The 19,747-nt window shown below is 39.3% G+C and overlaps 1 protein-coding gene across 3 annotated transcripts in view; it reads right to left on the minus strand.

Annotated features, from left to right (window-relative positions):
• The window catches only part of APP (amyloid beta precursor protein), a 287,620-nt gene that overhangs the window by 49,033 nt on the left and 218,840 nt on the right, over positions 1–19,747 (minus strand). For all 3 annotated transcript variants that reach the window (XM_030806169.1, XM_030806168.1, XM_030806167.1), the window contains one exon: positions 18,926–19,025. In XM_030806169.1, the coding sequence (XP_030662029.1) occupies positions 18,926–19,025 (100 nt within the window). The remainder of the gene's footprint in view (positions 1–18,925; positions 19,026–19,747) is intronic.

Genomic DNA, 19,747 nt, shown 5'->3' on the forward strand with positions numbered 1-19,747 from the left:
CAACACTTTGCGAGGCCGAGGCGAGCGGATCATGAGGTCAGGAATTCGAGACCAGCCTGATCAACATACTGAAACCCCGTCTCTACTAAAAATACAAAAATTAGCTGGGTGTGGTGGCGTGCGCCTGTAATCCCAGCTACTCCAGACGCTGAGGCAGGAGAATCATTTGAAACCGGGAGGCGGAAGCTGTAGTGAGCCGAGATCGTGCCACTGCACTACAGCCTGGGCGACAGGGTGAGACTCTGTCTCAGAAAAAAACTGTCAAATCCCTCCATACAAGTGTATGCTCTTCACATACCAAGGAGGTCTTGGATTTGAAGTTCATCAAGGCCGAGTGTAGGCTGCCAGACCACAACCTCGTTTTAATGCCTTATGTGCAGAAGCAGGAGAAATAATACCTTTCATGCCTCCCCTGACTAGCTTTAGGATAAAGAAGCTGTGCACTAAATATATAGTAGCTGAGGAATGATGAAGAGGATCTACGCAAAGTATGAATAAGCCAACTGCTATGGACTGAACTGTGTCCCCCTGAAAATTCATGTATCAAAGCCCTAACCCTCAAGGGACCTTTGGAGATCAGACCTTTAAAGAGATAATTAAGGTTAAATGAGGTCATGGGGGTGTGACTCTGATCCAATAGGACAGGTGTCCTTATAAGAAAAGGAAGAGGCTGGGTGCAGTGGCTCACGCCTGTAATCCCAGCACTTTGGGAGGGCAAGGCGGGTGGATCACCTGAGGTCGAGAGTTCGAGACCAGCCTGACCAACATGAAGAAACCCTGCCTCTACTGAAAATACAAAATTAGCCAGGCATGCCTGTAATCTCAGCTACTCGGGAGGCTGAGGCACGAGAATCTCTTGAACCCAGGAGGTGGAGGTTGCAGTGAGCCAAGATCATGCCATTGCACTCCAGCCTGGGCAACAAGAGCGAAACTCCATCTCAACAAAAAAAAAAAAAAGAAGAGGAAGAGACACCTCTCTTTCTCTCTGAGAAAGTCCATGTGAGGACATGGTGTGTAGGTGGCCATTTGTAAATCAAGGAAGAGAGGCCTCCTCAGAAACCGACCTGCTGGTACCTTGATCTTGGACTTCCAGCCTCCAGAAGCGTGAGAAAATTAATTTCTGGCGTTGAAGGATTCAGTCTGTGGCATTTTGGTATTTTGTTATGGCAGCCCTAGCAGACTAATGCATTTATCTAGTCACACCCAGACAAAGGAAAGAGCAAAGGTCAGAATAGCTTTTTCTAGAGGATTCTGTTTTCTTTCTTTCTTTGGCTTTTCTTTTTTTTCCCCAGAGGCAATAGCTGAATCTGAGAGTAACAAGGGGCTCACCAGGGATGTGCAAGGAATTTCTTGTACTGCCCCTTTCATGGAAATGACAAGGAAGTGATTTACTTCAGATGTGACTCAGTTCAGGATTTGAAAGCACATCTGACAAATGGTCAAATAAAGAAAAAGCTTTTCTTTTTCTTTACTTGACCATTTGCCACGCAAGTTCCCAAGTTCTTCCTCCCTATCTTGCTTCACTACAGGCAGTGGGAAAAATCCAAACAGCTTCCCCCTGTGTCTGGGACATCTCCAGCTCTGTGGTGTATTTACTTTGAAGGAAGAAAAAAGGGGATCGTATATGACTTCCATCCCAAGTCACTATAGGAGATACTTTAAGAAACAAGGGAGTTTAAATTGCTCTGCTGTGTAACCTGCAAAATTCATCTCCTACTGCAGAATAGAATGAGTTGCTTCTCAGGATTCGCACCTGGAGTTGGTATTCAGCACGTGTTTTCTTTGTAACATTTTTGTCAATTCTCTAAAAAGACCACACTTTTTGAGCTGGTACTAGGGTCTCTGACAATCTTCCAAGACGAAGCTTTTACAGTCCATCATTTACGATGCTGACAACTCCAGGCACATTTTGTCAATTTTCCCTTTCATCTCTTATTAAAATAATATCACTTTGGATTTGAGGAGAGCCTAAATGGATAATTCTTTAAGCAGAATGTCAGTATCAGTGATAGAAAGGGAAGAATCTAAGAGGGAGGTAAATGTTCTGTAAGTAGAGAAGTAGGTTCACAATTTCTGAAAGAGCAAATCAAACAGCAAATGGGGGCAAGTTATGAAAGGCAGAATTTTGTGACTCAAGCCCGTCCTATGCTTATACAGTTTTTTGTTTTTGTTCGTTTTGAGATAAGGTTGTCCCTCTGTCACCCAGCCTGGAGTGTAGTGGTGCTGCCAGGCCTCACTGAAACCTCCACTCCTGGGCTCAAGCGATCCTCCAACCTCAGCCTCCTGACTAGCTGGGATTATAGGTGTGTACCCCTAAGCCCAGCTTATTATTTTTTTTTACTGTGTGTAGAAACAGGGTCTCCCCATGTTGCCCAAGCTGTTCTTAAACTCCTGGGCTCAAATGGTCCTCCTGCCTCAGCCTCCCAAAGGGCTAGGATTACAGGTGTGAGCCACCATGCCTGGCCTTTTATACTGTTTATTCCCTTTAGATACAGTTAATGGACATTAAAAGCAGTTTATGCCAATGCCTTTTCATAGCTAATAAGAAGTCTTATCTTGGATAAATAAAACCTAGCCACTAATGCTGCCACACCCAAACAAATTCTCCATGCATCTGAACTTCTTGAGGTTAATAATGCTTCATTGTAATATTTTATAAAATCACCACTTTGGAAGTGAACACCACTAGAAATTCACATGGCCAATTTATAGATGGGGACTGGGGGAAGCGGGGAGGATCTCTGCAATCCAGTAGTTAGGCTCTGCCAGAATGTATTTAGAGTTGTCTCTAAATACATTCTAAGTCTCTGCTTCATTTTTTTTCAATGAAAATGACAATGTCTGTCATCCTATGTTCAAGACAAATATAAATATAACCTAAGTTTCTAAGAATCCTTATATTTTTGTTATTGCATATAAGCATGAGTTTTAAAAACCTCTGAATGTTTAAAGGATCACCTGGGGGAATAAGAAAAATGCAGATCTCTGTAGGTCTGAGGTAGAGCCCAAGAATCTGTATTTTTTAACTAGAATTCCTCTAAATTACTGTGCTTCACTTGGCCCCAATTACACATTAGGAAACAATGATTTCAGGATGACAATCAGCCTTTTCCATCCAAGGACTTAAAGCAACTAAACCGAAGACACTGACAAATACCAGATACTTTTCTCTGTCTACTGGCTGATGGCACAAAAGTGCGGAAGTCACATGGGACAGTATAGAAAGCTTGAGCTAGGACTGGAGTCAGCGAGAGACGCTAGCTTCCCCTGTTCGTGGATTCCGAAGCCTCAAGCCCACATTAACAAGGCCTTAGATGACAGTAAACACCCAGACTCAGGCTCCTACAGAGGGCCCCCAATTCTGCTCTAATATATCTATTTTTCTTTAAAGAAAAAACATCTGATATTTAAAGGCGCACTTTGATTTCTGAAAGGCTTTGACCACACATGAGGAACTCCTTGGGCCTTGACCATTTTTAGCACTTTCACAGTTTCTGATTTTGATCAAGCCACTTAATCACCCAGGATTCTGAATCTGAAAACCAGGAGGGTTTAATTCCACTTTCATGTTCCCTTGAGGAGCTGTTGGCAGCAGGATGAAGGCAGGTCCATACTGAACATGGGAAGGAGGCCAGGAAGCCAGCTCTTCCTTTCACATCAAAGAGATCTAGAGAGCAAAACCTGTCTCACATTTGCATACAATATTAGACTTACATATGGATGCCACATTTGTGAAAAGACAGGCTAATTAGGGCATTAGTTTCTTTAATGGTTGCGATTTAGCAATTCAGATAGTCCCACTTAATTTTTCATCCTATACCTGAAGGACCTACTTCACACTTCAAGTGTAAAAGGCTTCTCCCTTAAGATAGAAAGAAGGCATTCAAGTGTCAAAATACTGGTTTCCTGCCAAAAAATAAAGGATGAGAAAAAGCAGACACTTAGCTTATCAAATCAAAATACATGCTGGCAGGGAAAGACTACTGGATTACCAAGTTCATTCCCCTAGCCTGCACTGATTCCTCTTTCCCTCTAAAGTTTCTTATTTTTTCAGTTTTTCTCATGATACTGACATTGCCAATCAGCAGTCTGGAAACTGTTCAGGTTGATTTTTAGCAGAAAATCGAGGGGCTCTCCTGTTGTTGTTAATATCCTTAAAACACTTAAATTTGGTTAGTTTGCTTCAAGCATTCTCAGTATATTACAAAAAAAAAGTACTCAAGAATTTCTAGAATTTATTTTGACTGACATCAGCTACCCTAATGAACAGGAGGGGACAACAGCAAGGTATATTAGCAGCACCTCCTTCCTTTTTAATCAGAATTATGCAGGGATTAAGAGCTCTAAGGCCACAGTAGAGTACAGTATCTTGGAAGAAGAAAGCGGAGAATGTCTGACACTTTCATTGATCATTTAGGCTGATGGCTTAAACCATTTCCACCCAAGTTGCTTAAAATTTAGCATTTCCAGCCAACATTACCTACTGCAATTTCTCTATAATCTGAAGGGTACTGAGCCCCCAAATGAGGGAGAGAAAAGAGATGTAAACTAAAGGGGAGTCAGAGAAGGGGAAACTGAGTCTGTTGCACATCATTTACCCTTTCTTTAACATGATTTTAAAGGTAATAATGCTTATAAAAATATTAGTAGTCATAAGGGATATCAGGTGACAAGCAGAAGGGCCCCTCTCCACAGATGTGCCAGTGTTATCTGTAGAAATACGGTGCTAAAATTAGAAAAGACTGAACATTTTAATTTATTAGGTAGAGCCAAATAGTCTAAAAGGTTTCACCCACATACTTACCAATAGTTTATGAAAGTTCCTTTTCACCTATCCTTATCATGACAAGGCATAACAGATTTTTAAAAAACTACCAATTGGCCATAATTTTAAAAAAATTACATTTGCATTGGTATTAATCATGAGAAGTTGTTCACCTTTTAATCTACAACTAATTATCAGATATGCATGCATTTTTTTCTATGAATTACAGCTGTTGTATTTTTGTGAATTAATCAAATGCATCAATTCCTTTGGGTTTTCACCTTAAACGTTTTTGTGGCATACAATTTGTATAATGTGAATTTAGAAGATAACAGCATAGGTAAGTCTAATTGGCTTACTGGGGTGCTACAATGGATCCTCGCCTATTTATTAACTTTTTAATAAGTTGATTAGTCTCTAAATCAGTAATTCACAAAGTTTAGCACATATCAATGTCACCTGGACAGCTTGATAAAATATAGATTGCTCAGCCCCATCCCTAGCTTTGCCGATTCAGGAGGTCAGGGGTGGGATCACGGAATGTGTGTTTCCAACAAGTTCCCAGGTGATACCAGGCGATGCTGATGCTGCTAGACTAAGGACCACACTTGGAGAACCACAGCTCTGAAATATTCCCTGGGCATGGTATTTGCAATACATACTTTATACCTAATAATTTGTTTCAGGACACACAAATGCACATGAGATTTGATACATACTCTCAAAAAGCTAACAATCAGTTAAGTGGTAATTCACTGACATGTACACATCAAAGTAATGTTAGACACATGTAATAGGCCAAGATTGGGGATGGGCATTGTAGGTAGATGGAATAACATAAATAAATGCATCCAGGGCTACGGATATAAGATCAGCCTGGCTGGCAAAGTCAGACTCATGAAGGAGATTAATGGGAAAACCTATCTGTTTTGTCTGTCTCAGGTTATTTTGAGGATCAAGTGAAACTTAGAAACAACAACAACAAAAAAGCAAAGTCTGTCATCAAGAAGAATTACTCTGTTGCAACAATATAAACTAAGAAAAAAATACACAAAATTCCCTGCTGCCTTGGGAGATGACCTCATGATGTGTATCATTTACTTTTAATATTTTTATTTATTTATTTATTTATTTATTTATTTATTTATTTATTTATTTATTTTTGAGACGGAGTCTTGCTCTGTCGCCCAGGCTGGAGTGCAGTGGTGTGATCTCAGCTCACTGCAACCTTCGCCTCCCAGGCTCAAGTGATTCTCCTGCCTCAGCCTCCTGAGTAGCTGGGATTATAGGCGCGTGCCGCCATGCCTGGCTAGTTTTTGTATTTTTAGTAAAGATGGGGTTTCACCATGTTGGTCAGGCTGCTCTCGAACTCCTGACCTCGTGATCTGCCTGCGTCAGCCTCCCAAAGTGCTGGGATTACTGGTGTGACCGACTGCGCCGGCCGATGTGTATGATTTAATAGCCAGCAGCAACAGGCCACTAACATGCCATCTGCTAACAGGGGCTCTAGCTATTAACATCCACAGAGCTAAAAACTCTGTATGTCTGATGCCTTGCAAATGGCGAAGACCTGGCTGAGAATTATTATCTCATGCTTTCAGAGAAACCTTTGCTTGTCCTGCACTGAAAAATCTGGCTGCAATAATCACGTGGAAGAAGGTAAGTTTGTTGGCATGGTTCATGGGCTGGCTTATGACTTCTAAGCAGAAGATACAAAATAACATAAAAATCCTGCAACATGCACAATGTAGCTGATATTCATGTTCTCTTTAAATATCTTAACACTGACTTACATATTTAAGGGTGTGGCGTCCTTGAGCTTGGGAAGCATCTTATTACTGAGGTACGAATGCTAAAAGAGGGACACTTCTTCTATCTACCACATTTTCAATGAAAAGATGCTGAAGTGAATAAACAGCTCTGCAAACCCAGTTTTAACTTGGCAACAGCAGTAAGTAAGTATCACTGGACACAGAGACACTGGAATAGATTCAGTCTTTAGTCTTACTCATCACGTCTGACCTTGGGCACATTACATGGTTTTCCTGAGCCTATGAAATCATGGGGCTGAACAAACTGAAAACTAAGATTCTTTCCTTCACTAATAAATTTCAGCAAATGATAGGAGTAAGAACGGTTGTCTAACGAGACTACCAAATGCTACGAGACGCAGCAACCAACGTCCCTTGACCTAATGGATACAGCTTCTTTCTTAACTGTTTATCCAAAGTCTCCCCAAGCAAATTCTAAATTATTCTAAATTATTTGAGTAACAAAGATTGTGCCCTTATACCTGTGACGTGTCTGGCAATGACAAAGAATGCGGAACATGGAAAGCATATAATACATATTTACTGAAGATCCTGTGTCCTTATTTCTTCAATCTCCTTGCTATTCACAATGGCAAATGACATGAATATACATATATATATTTATCATGGTAAATATATATAACATAAATCTTACTGTTTTAACCATTTTAAGTGTAAGGCTCAGGGTATTATGTTCACACTGCCGTGCAACTGTGATGGGCGATGCATCACGGCCATCCGTCTTCCCCACTGAACTATTTTCAATATTGCCAAATTGAACCTCTGTGCCCTAACTCCACAGTCCCTCATCCTCTCAGCCCCTGGCAATCACCATTCTACTTTCTGTATCTATGAATTTACTACCCTAGGTACCTCATGTAAGTAAAGTTCCATATAAAACACTTTACAAAATTTGCATGTCATTCTTTCGAAGGGCCAGGTTAATCTCTTTAATCATTCCAATTTTAGTATATGTGCTGCTAAAGCAAGCATCATATATATAATTTTTTTTTTTTTTTGAGATGGAGTTTCGCTCTTGTTGCCCAGGCTGGAGTGCAATGGCACGATCTCAGCTCACCACAACCTCTGCCTCCCAGGTTCAAGCAATTCTCCTGCCTCAGCCTCCTAAGTAGCTGGGATTACAGGCATGCACCACCATGCCTGGCTAATTTTGTATTTTTAGTAGAGACGGGGTTTCTCCATGTTGAGGCTGGTCTCGAACTCCTGACCCCAAGTGATCTGCCCACCTCGGCCTCCCAAAGTGCTGGGATTACAGGCGTGAGCCACTGCACCTGGCATTTTTTTTTTCTCTTTTGAGATGGAGTCTCGCTCTGTTGCCCTGGCTAGGGTGAAGTATCATGATCTCAGCTCACTACAGCCTCTGCCTACTAGGTTCAAGTGATTCTCCAACCTCAGCCTCCCGAGTAGCTGGGATTACAGGCATGTGCCACCATGCCTGGCTAATTTTTTTATTTTTAGTAGAGACGGGGTTTTGCCACGTTGTCCAGGCTGGTCTCAAACTCCTGCCTGACTTGGCCTCCCAAAGTGCTGGGATTATAGGCGTCAGCCACTGTGCCCAGTCTATCATATATACACTTGTGAAAACTTCTAAGACTTCCTTACAAATAAAAGTGGTGACTGAGAACTAAGCCATATACCTAGTGATATCTCAGTGGTGATGATAAAGTTAGTTTTTATTTGACAAAATCTATTTGCTATCAGAATACTATACTTAAAAATCATAAGCTTTAACAATTAAATCACATGTATAAAAATTTTAGAGAACATGCAGCTATAGCAACTTCAATGCTATACAAGAAGCTGAAGACACAGGTCCACACCTCAATATCTGCCCTCAGGGGATGGGCAGACAAATTTCAATGCCCCCCGAACCAAATGCAAAGACACAAAAGGCATGTACAAGACAATACAAGTTGTTGCCAAGCACTGTTTCAAAGAAATAAGATTTAGCTCATGCTTTTAGGAGCATGTGTAAATACATAATAATTATCAAAAGACAAACACATTAAACAGGCTTTTTAAAATGCACTATCTGAAGTCAATGAATCCATCAACAGGAGCTGAAACTAAGTAACACCCTGGCCTTGACCCTCTGACCACCTGTTTCAGGCTCAAAGTCCAAAGCCTCTTCACAAATAGTGTTTAGATGCACAGCAAGTCAACATTCCTCTGGACACGTCTCATAACTTGGAACCGGTTAATAGATGGATTATTTTTGATGAGATAGTATAACTAACCTTCTATGATTTACTTTCTAAAGCAGCCCATAGTGCACATGGCAGGAAAACTGTTAACTAATAATGGCGCTTACTCAGAGAATACACGCAAAATTTGTTTCGGAGTTGAACACCAAGAAGCAAATTAACATGCCTTCCAAACTCTGTCTCACATGAAACAAATTCATGTCATTCCCAGTTAGTGTTTGTGGAAACATATTTCAAAATTAAACTCAAAATTGTGGAAACATATTTCAAAATTAATCTCAAAATTGTGGAAACATATTTCAAAATTAATCTCAATTTGGATTCATCTCCATACTCAGGGTGGCAAACATCACTGATTTTTTCCCCTCCTTTTTTAAAAAAATGAACCTTGAAGGCAGATGCTTGTGAAAAACAGAATAACCAGCCCTTGTTCCAGTCTAAAATCATTGGTTGTTCCCAAGACTCTACAAAAAAATCAGGACACATCTGCTCTAGTGTTCCATGCCAGGAAGTAGTCCCACAACCACCACTGTGGTCTGACTTCACTTCCCAATCATTTTAATTCGGATTTCTTTTTAGATTTTGTTTCAAATTACAGGGCCATACAAACGAGCTTGGTGAGTTGAGAAAATAACTTTGAAACTGCATTGGATCATCAAAAGAAACAGCAGACTTTGGCGTGGGAGACCCCGCCTCAAGCTCCATCCATTTGGTTGAGGTGCCCACACACGCACAAAAATAAAAGAATGGCATAAAAACAGACAAAAACTACTGACATGTCAATCATCATGGCTTAAGGAAAAGCTCACAAATAATTTCTCTGGAATGTCAACAAAATTTGGAGTAAAAGATGACAGCATGCCAAATGAATTCTCTTGCTACTTCTAAAATACTAACCTTCCTGAATGGGGCTCAAGGTGGAATCATTTCAAGGCAGATATTAGTTCTAGTAGATAAAGTGTTGTTTAAAACCTCATTAACATTATATATAAATATTCCCCAAAATGATCTACAGATCCAATGCAATCCACACTTTTTTTTTTTTTGCAGAAATGGTAGTGGAGGTGGGAGGGTGAGCAAGACCGTAAAATTCATGTTGTAATGCAAGAGACCCCAGATACTCTAAGTAATATTGAAAAAGAAGAACAAAGATAACGGACTCACACTTGCTGATTTCAAAATTTACTACAAAGCTACAATAATCAAAACAATGTGGTACTACAGTAAGCATAGGCACACAGATCAAAGAATTCAGAATTAAGAAATAAACCCATATTATCTATGGACAATTGATTTTGTGTGATAGTGCCAAGACCATTCAGTGGGGGAAATAATAGTCTTTTTCTTTCTTTTTTTTTTTTGAGACAGGATCTTGCTCTGTTGCCCAGGTGGCATGATCAAGGCTCACTGCAGCCTCAGCCTCCCCAGGCTCAGGAGATCCTCCCGCCTCAGCCTCCTGTGTAGCTGGGACTACAAATAGATGCTATCATGCCTAGATAATTTTTTTGTAGAAATGTGGTCTTGCCATGTTTCCCATTCTGGTCTTGAACTTCTGGGCTCAAGTGATCTGCCCACCTTGGCCTCCCAGAGTGCTGGAATTACAGGCATGAACCACTGCATCTGGCAAGAATAGTCTTTTTCAACAAATGGTGCTGGGACACTGGATATTTATATGCAAAAGAATAAAGTCAAACCCTTACCTCACACCATATATGAAAATTAAAATGAATCAAAGATTTAACTGTAAGAGCTAAAACTACAAAACTCTTAGAAGGTAACACAGGTATAAATGGTTGTAACCTTGTTTTGGACAATGGTTTCCTAGATACAATACCATACTAACTGCCACAAAAGAAAAAACTGGTAAAATAGACTTCTAAATTGAAAATTTTTGTGTGTCAAAAGGATCCTATTAAGGAAGTGAAAATACAACCTACAGAATGGGTAAAATATTTCCAAATAATGTATTTGATAAGAATTTAATAGTATCCAGCATATATAAAAATTCTTACAACTCAATAATAAAGGCAGGCCGAGTGCAGTGGCTCACTCCTGTAATCCTAGCACTTTGGAAGGCAGAGGTGGGCAGGTTGCCTGAGCTCAGGAGTTTGAGAACAGCCTGGGCAACATGGTAAAACCCTGGCTCTACTAAAAATACAAAAATTAGCTGAGTGTGGTGGCACGTGCCTGTAATCCCAACTACTGGGGAGGCTGAGGCACGAGAATCATTTGAATCTGTGAGGCGGGGGTTGCAGTGAACTGAGATCGTGCCGCTTCACTTCAGCCCAGGTGACAGAGCGGGGCTCTGTCTCCAAAAATAAAAATAAAAATAAGAAAGTAAGAAAGGTAAACAACCCAATTAAAAAATGGGCAAAGAATCTGAACGTACATCATTTATTTGAACCGAACAAAATAATCCATAATAAACCATTGCAATCGCATGAAGAAAACACTGTGGTTAATATTAAATTCATCAAATTTCTGCCAGCATCCATTTGGAGCACAATAAACAAGACCAATATACTGCACTGAATTATACATATTAAGGTCAACAATTTGTCTGCCAGAATGGTAGAGAGAGCATTTTTTTTTTTTAAAAGGAAACATTTTTTACATTCATTATTCCTAGAAAGTGTATTCTTTTTAATGTAGCTATAAGGATTTACTTTTTCCTAAAATTATGGAGTAGAAATACATAAAAGAAAGTATCTGTTTGCCAAATGGTAAAACTATAAAAATCATTCAGGAAAACGGATGCTGTATTATATGTGAACTTTTAAAGGTCATTATCAATGACTTCCACAGATCATCTGGATGACATATACACTATATTTACAGATTCCATAATTAAACTCCAAAGCAAGAAAAAGAGAGCTTACCTAATATCACAACCAAAAAAGGCATAGAGAGCTAAATGTATACAAAGCAGTCTACTAGCCACCACTATGGGTGAGTTCAACACCTGAGGTCCGTAACCTCAAGTCTGCAGACAGACCAGTTGGGGACCTAAGGTATGAAGTGTACTGGCATTCACACATTTGTATCTTGCTGTATGGAGACATTTCAACATGGCAGTCCAAATGTCGGAAAACTAGGAGGCTGTCTTAATAGTATACCGTACTTTGCCATTCATTTGACAAAGCATTTTCATTTATAAATGAGTGGTTCTATTTTGAAAGAGAAATTGTCTTGGGTCAAAGATATACATTTAGACGCAGGCAGCTAAACTTATAGGCCTCATGTTTGTTAGTTAATAACACTAGGGAAAATATGAATAAGGGGCTCTGAGACTATTATGAAACCAATGGGGGAACAAGGCTTTGGTTGTTGATGATATGTATAAATGTTCTTGGCCAGATGCGGGGGCTCACGCCTGTATTCCCAGCACTTTGGGGGGCCAAGATGGGCAGATCGCCTGAGATCAGGAGTTTGAGACCAGCTTGGCCAACATGGTGAAACCCTGTCTCTACTAAAAATACAAAAAAATTAGCCAGGTGTGGTGGCAAGTGTCTGTAGTCTCAGCTACTTGGGAGGCTGGGGCAGGAAAATCACTTGAACCCGGGAGGCGGAGGTTGCAGTGAGCCGAGATCGCGCCACTGCACTCCAGCCTGGGTGACTGAGCAAGACTCCACCTCAAAAAAAAAAAAAAAAAGTTCTTATGGCCAAATACTTAAGTCAGCTGTAAACTATTAAATCTATATATATATTTAAAAGTCATTTCTTATGAAAAACAAAGTCACACCTATGTTCTTAGAACAAAGTGACAGCTCTCTCTCTTTATTTGCTTTTATGATTTTTTTTTGATGTTCATCCTTGACTAACAATTACACATAAGGATACTTGAAATTCTCAATAGCATTAAATTTCTATTTTGTTGGACTGGGAAGTGCTATAAATATTCTCTCTTAAACTTAGTCTACTTTGGACTCACTAAACCCCCAAATCAACAGGCTTATTAGAAACAGAATATGGAAACACTGTCTTTGAAATAACCATGCTGCATTTTTCCTGAAGAGTGGAACATTTTATCAAGAGGCCACAGTAAAATTGTAATAAAAAATAAGCATCCTTTCATTATTGCGAATTTCTTGATTCCCCGCCACATCTTTCAATCTTACCCCATTCACTATGGATTTATTCAGCCAGAGATCTTTCCCGCATCTGGTTTATAATAATTCATGTTTTTATTAACTTTGAATGCTAGAAGAAAAAAACATGGGTATGAAACAATTATGCCTTTGTTCCCTCTTTATTTCCTACTGCCTTTCTCATAAATTGGTTGTTATAGCATTCTGTAAAACAGCCATCTCTGAAAAGGGCTACATTTTTAGCCTTGAGGTAGCTGCAAAGAGAAGCACACTTCGATAAATAACCTCAGTGCCAATACAAAGAGTAGAATAGAATCCTTTTAGCAGAGATTTAAGGAAGATTACAAAGGACAAAAAAACACCAATCATTTTTAAATAACAATTTGACAAAGCAAAGGTTGAAGGGATGAAGGGATTCTGCCCTTTTGAAGGATTAAAACATAATTAAAGCAGAATATGAACATTGAAGAGGAGCCATATTTTCACTGAAATAATGATTCCATCATTTGTTGAATGAAGAAAATATTAATGAAGACCTACACAGTGATTTAAAAGAGAGGAGATTTTATCTCTATATAAACAATGCCTGAGGCCATTCTTTGCAAGAGATCTTCATAATCTGCCTGAAAATAACTTTTTTTTAAATAAAAACATTAATAAATGACTGAGCCTGGGAACTTGCAAATAATAATTAAAATTGAATTAAAAAATGAAATTATAAAACATGGGCCTTTTATAACACAACTAACAGGACACTTGAAAATTCACACTTATTTGTCACGTGAATAGCTTCAGACTGTGGCTGGCAGTCAAACAGGACAGCATAATTAAATCAAGTGTCAATGTGTGTGAACTGGGTAGATGACCAAATAGCAGAGGGTCAGGGTACAAAACAGGACCATGTTGTAAAATTTTATTAATAACGGTCCTCAGAACCCTGATTTATGCTATGTTATCTTGGCCACCCACATCCATTTAGTTGACTTGATCAATCACAGCTTTAGAGGATGCTGTGGCCTAGGAAAGAAATTTGTTTTGTGTGGCGCTTATGCTAGATGTCAAGGAAGGAGTTTTGGGCAGGTCTTTAGGGTTATGGAGGAGCGCACTTGATCAGTCCAAGTTAAGGAGCATCTGCCTTTTTATCCTGGGGACTGGCTTCAACCTTATATTTATAATTACTAATATCTAAAAAGTACCAAGGTCCCTGCTGGATCTTGCGGAGGCAAGGATGACCAACATATATCTGGAGGAGTTCACAGGATGGAGGGTTGGTAGAGATATAAACAAATAATTTACTCCAAGTTAGAGTATGGTATTGGAGGCGGATACCCAGTGCTTTCACACTGAGGTTAAGTAGGGGAAAATTCTACTTCAGAGAGAAAAATAGGTAGCAGAAAGAACATAGATTTTGGACTTCTGGCAGGTCTTGGCTTCCACCCCACTTTCATCACTTTAATATCTGGGCTGGGCAAGTTGGTAAACTCTCTTAGGTTCAATTTTTTCAACTGTAAACTGGGGATGCTATCACTGAATTTCCCAGTATCTTCACTAGCCCATATGCTGCCTTTGTGTGAAATACAAGAAAGCCCCACTTCCAGTGGGTGTGCACAATGCCAGAGGGCTTGGCTCCTTGAGTGGGATGTAGAATAAATTATCAGTCTCCACTCTTACCCTAAACCACCTGCCACTGCCACATCACTATATGGGGGTCCTGTACCTCAACGGGGGACATTCATAAAGAAAGAACCTGACCATCAGCATTATCACAAATAGGCACTCATTAGTTGGTTACATGGTCATCACTCAAATGCCAGCTCTTTTCTCTGTTCTCTATGCAAATTAGAAAGGGTTTATAGGACTTGGGCATTTTACTTGAATCTTGAAAGGTGCAACTTTTCAAGCAAGGAAAAACCACAAGCAGCTTTTTTTTTTTTTTTTTTCTTTTTTTCTGGAGACGGAGTTTCGTTCTTGATGCCCAGGCTGGAGTGCAATAGTGCAATCTTGGCTCACCGCAACCTCTGCCTCTCGAGTTCAAGTGATTCTCCTGCCTCAGCCTCCTGAGTAACTGGGATTACAGGTGCCTGCCACCATGCCTGGCTAATCTTTCTATTTTTAGTAGAGATGGGGTTTCACCATGTTGGCCAGGCTGGTCTTGAACTCCTGACCTCAGGTGATCCACCGCTGCCAGCCTGCAGCTGTTTTTTTTGTTTTGTTTTGTTTTTTGTTTTTAAGGGAACTTGCGTAGCTCCGAAAAGGAGGAATTGAAGTGGGAGGGGGCCAATGTGAGACAAGAGGTAGGGTGACTGGCTGGAAGTCTAATGACACTGATGAGAGGACAGGATCTCAGGTAAGCAGTGGATGTGAAGAGATTTCACATGAACACAGAAGGCCGAATATACAGGACTTGCAACTGATAAGAAATAATGGGTGAGAGAGAGGAAGACATCATGGATAGTTTAGGCCAACCAAGAGAACTCAGAATAGAGTGTGTAAAACAAGTAAATTTCCAGAAGGACATGAGTCTTATACACACTGATTGCAGGTTCAGAGGCACATGGGATATTTGGGGTCTGGAATATGGCACTGGGATTCAGTACGCTGCCTGTGGCTAGACCTATGAATTTGGGATTCACTGAAGCTAGTGGGAAAGTAGCATAAATAGACAGGATGCCTCAGGGAAGCACAATGGAATATAAAAGGGCTAGGGCCAGAACTCACAAGCATGATGAACCCTATGCTCTGGTCACAATTTACTGCTCACAAATTTGATGCCAATTTTCCCCTTCACCCATAGCATTCCTTCTTTCTCAGCATGACTCCATTCTTCCTCATTTTCACCCATAAAAGAGAATTCTAATTGGAAGCATAATTTACTGAAGCAGATATACCTCTCCCACTAAAGATACTGGCAGTTCCCCAGACTGGTGAAAACCTCTTATCCATAAAGCACCTGTTACCATTATTTAAACCATTGTATCTCTCTACAGATGTTTGACTGCATTAAGCACATCCTCATTGCTTGCATTTATAAGCACAAACTTTTCTACAAAAGGCATGCATTTTTAGGCACTTTAAAATTTTCTCCTTTTGCCAGTGTCTCTGAATTTTAGTATCCTATTTGTACTTAACTGACTCCAAATCTAAAATTTGATTATATACAGAAATAGCAAATAAATGCAACTCAGACTAATGACAAAGCATTTAATCAGAGAATATTAGAAAGACTACAAGACATAACCTGGAAAAAAAATCTATGAAGAACCTATTGAGAAAGTAAGCTAAAAGCGACACTTTTTCTTATGAGAAATTTCAAACACATACAAAAGTCAAAAGAATAACATAAGGAACCTCTAATAACATTTGGCTTAAGCAATTAGCACCCCTGGCCAATCTTGAAGTTTCAACCATATTCCTACTAAAAAGTGAGGTATTGTTTTAAATGTTCCTTCAAATGAAAAAGGACTATAGATGACAACTAGGTTCAACCCAGAAAAGCTATTCTCCCCAGCGAACCACTTCTGTAGCTTTGACACTAGGAGCTCAGACAGTGTACAGGGTTCATTACTTCTCTTTCTATAGAGAACAGTCATTTAAAAATGGAAGCACCCAGGATTCCAAATGAAAGGTTTTTAAAAAAGATTATCTTTCAGAATGTGGCATCTGGTATATTTAGAATGATACATATGTCATTATTTAAAAAAACTCAGCCATTAGGTTGGATTAAGAGCATATTACATCTGTGTACACACACACACACACACACACACACACACACACACACATTAAGCGCATATACGTAGTATGTTCTTAATCCAACCTAATGGCCGTTTTTTTTTTTCCTTTTTACAGAAAAAGATACCATGATACTAATTATCTAAATATCCTCCCCGTTACTGAGATTTGAAGTTTATTGTGCTGCTCTATTCTTTGGCATTTCGTAATACTCAAGATATCTGAACCACCATCTGTTCTGTGAAAGTGCGACTAATTAGTGGCTAATGTTTTCAGTAGTATAGTGCCAAATAAAAAGTTCTACTAATTTAATTATAAAGAGTCAACAATAATTGCTGGGTGAGGGTGGAATATTGGTCATCAACTTTTTAGTCCTTCGTAATGGCTTATTTCCCTATAGTTTGGTATTACCTATGCCACTTCAACTGAAATCACATGTGAAGATAGGATTAAGATAGCTATTAAAAAAAAACAAACATGTTATCTAGAAGATTTTAGCTTCAGTTCATTAAGACTGATAAATTATTTGATTTCGTACCTTCTACAACTTTTTGGAAAACTTCTTTACACTTATTTAATATACAGTATTTTACAGGTTCCTTACTGATGTCTATTCTCCAAGTATACCTGAAAAGTATATTCGTTTGCTAAAGACACTTGAATCAGTGAAAAATTAATTGGAAATCTCTGTTCTCAATTCATGGTGTAGACTAAAAATTCCACCTCCACTATCTTCATAAATTCTTGCTCAACACTGAGTTGCTCCTTCTGAACAAAAGCTTGGCACACTATGAAGTTGCTTTTTTTCTTTTCTTTTTTAAACAGAGAGGGGGTTTCACCATGTTGGCCAGGCTGGTTTTGAACTCCTGGCCTCATGTGATCTGCTCGCCTTGGCCTCCCAAAGTGCTGGGACACTGCATCTCCCTGACATATGAAGTTTCTTTTGCAAGTTATGTAGCTCAAAGTATAATTTCAGATTCCGTCCATTAATGGGCAGTACTGAACAGAACATCATCACCTGACACATGCCAAGTATTTCACAGCAATACAAACAACATTTACAAGACCGTATAAGTCAGGAAAGAAGGAGCAGAATAACACTGGCATAAAATGGAAGAAGTGAGGGCCAGCTGTTCCCTTGAGCAGTATTTCAGGCACTTCAAAGTCGGACTTACTGTAATGGGTACATCCATCTATAACATCCTAGGTGCTCTGATTCCAGATGATAACCTGTATCTATTTCCAACCCAATTAACAAAGGGGAGGATTCTTTATGGGGAAGGATATGCCAGATACATACTGCTTACATGTTGGTAGACTACGCACTAAATCTCCAGTATAGGTACATATGCTTATGTTGAAAGATGCACCAACATAATTGTCATCTATGTACCTTTGTGAAGTAAACAGTTATGGGCATTTTGGCAGTTGACAGAGACTCATGTGATATTTTACTCCCTTTCCAAGAAAAACAGAAATAAGAGACCTTAAATGAAATCATTAGTCATTAGGAAAGTCATTAGGAAAACTAGGGACATAAAAGACAGTGGGCACACAAGGTCAGTTTCCTGGTTTTGATAATGGACAATAGTTATGCAAGACGTCACTGGTAAGGCAAGCGGGTGATGGATGCATAGGACCTCTCTGTACTATTTTTCCAGGTTCTTGTGAGAGTATAATTATTTCAGAATATAAGTTTAATAGCCCACTATCTTTTAAGTTTAAACAATGATGTGGTTCAGAGAACACTCATGGCTTCCCCGCTCCACCATCAAAGAGATTTGTGACTTACTGAATGTAACAATAACCTCAAAGTCAGAAGTCACAGTTATGTGTTTTGGCTGGTTACTTAGAATGCATGTGACACAGGCCAGTAAGTTACTCAAATTTTAAGTTTGAGCTTTTTCATTTGTAAGATGGAACAATCATGACACTCAAAAGATGAAGAATGAGTTTTTTTCCCCCATTAATTGTAAAGTACCAAAGCGTCATAATTTGAGAGCCATAACAAGATTGGGCAAATTAGAAAAAAATGCTGCCATGTATAATTCAATAACAAGTGTCCAATTATTATAAAACTATACCCTAAGTCAGGCGACATTCCTCCAGTCTTACAAGTATGGTGAGGTAAGAACTGATTCAATTGCTAAAGCTAGAAAGCTAGTTCCATCCTGACAGTTTCATCGTAAAAGGCAACCTGTTCTATTAACTTCCATATTCCTCAAACAGATAACTCACTTTCTCAATTTTCCTCTGGGGGAAAATACATGTCCACGTGCAGCATCAAAAGAACAGCTTACTTACCAACTTCATCCTGAATCTCCTCGGCCACTGCAGGCACGTTGTAGAGCAGGGAGAGAGACTGATTCATGCGCTCGTAAATCACACGGAGGTGTGTCATAACCTGCATCAAAGGATGACAACGCCAGGTCAGCAGTGTCTGGGGTAGGAATGGTTATTTTTCTTAGCAAGCACTGCAGGTAGATACAAACTTCCAAAATAAAACTGACAAACACTGCTACTGCTAAAAGGTTTAATTAAAAGGGCAACTTTATTTTTCTTGTTCTCCTATTTCTGTTCTCTAACTTTTGAGCTCAGGTTTAAGACTTATCTTTAAACTTACCATTATCTTGTATGCTTATAACAGCCAATTAAAAAGGCCACCTCTGCCAACTCTGATTCCTAATACTGAGGCTCTCTAAACAGACCCTGATGCCCTAAATACATTTATTTGCAAATTTCCCCATAGAAAACAACATATTTCAACTTGATTGGCTATTTCATGCTAACTATATATATATATTTAACTCTTCCATTCAAGAAAATGTAAAATTTCAGATTTCCTAAGGTAGATCCCAGTTTTCAGCCTTTGGGAACCGGGGAGTATAAAATACATTATTACTGGGCTTCACTTAGGCTCACATTAAATCTCAATATTGTGGTAGGTTTATGATGCCATACTTTAGTTGAGCCAGTTTTCAAGGTTTTAGTTTATACAACTTTTGTTTTCCTCATTTTAGTCATTGGTTTTAATCAGTTCCTTAGCAGTTAGCAGTAGACTGTTAAGATTTTTACATTTCTTGTTATTTTCATAACTCAGAAAATGCCAAACCACATACTGCTCTA

Source organism: Nomascus leucogenys, chromosome 25 (genome assembly GCF_006542625.1).
Source record: "Nomascus leucogenys isolate Asia chromosome 25, Asia_NLE_v1, whole genome shotgun sequence".
NCBI classification, from domain to species: domain Eukaryota; kingdom Metazoa; phylum Chordata; class Mammalia; order Primates; family Hylobatidae; genus Nomascus; species Nomascus leucogenys.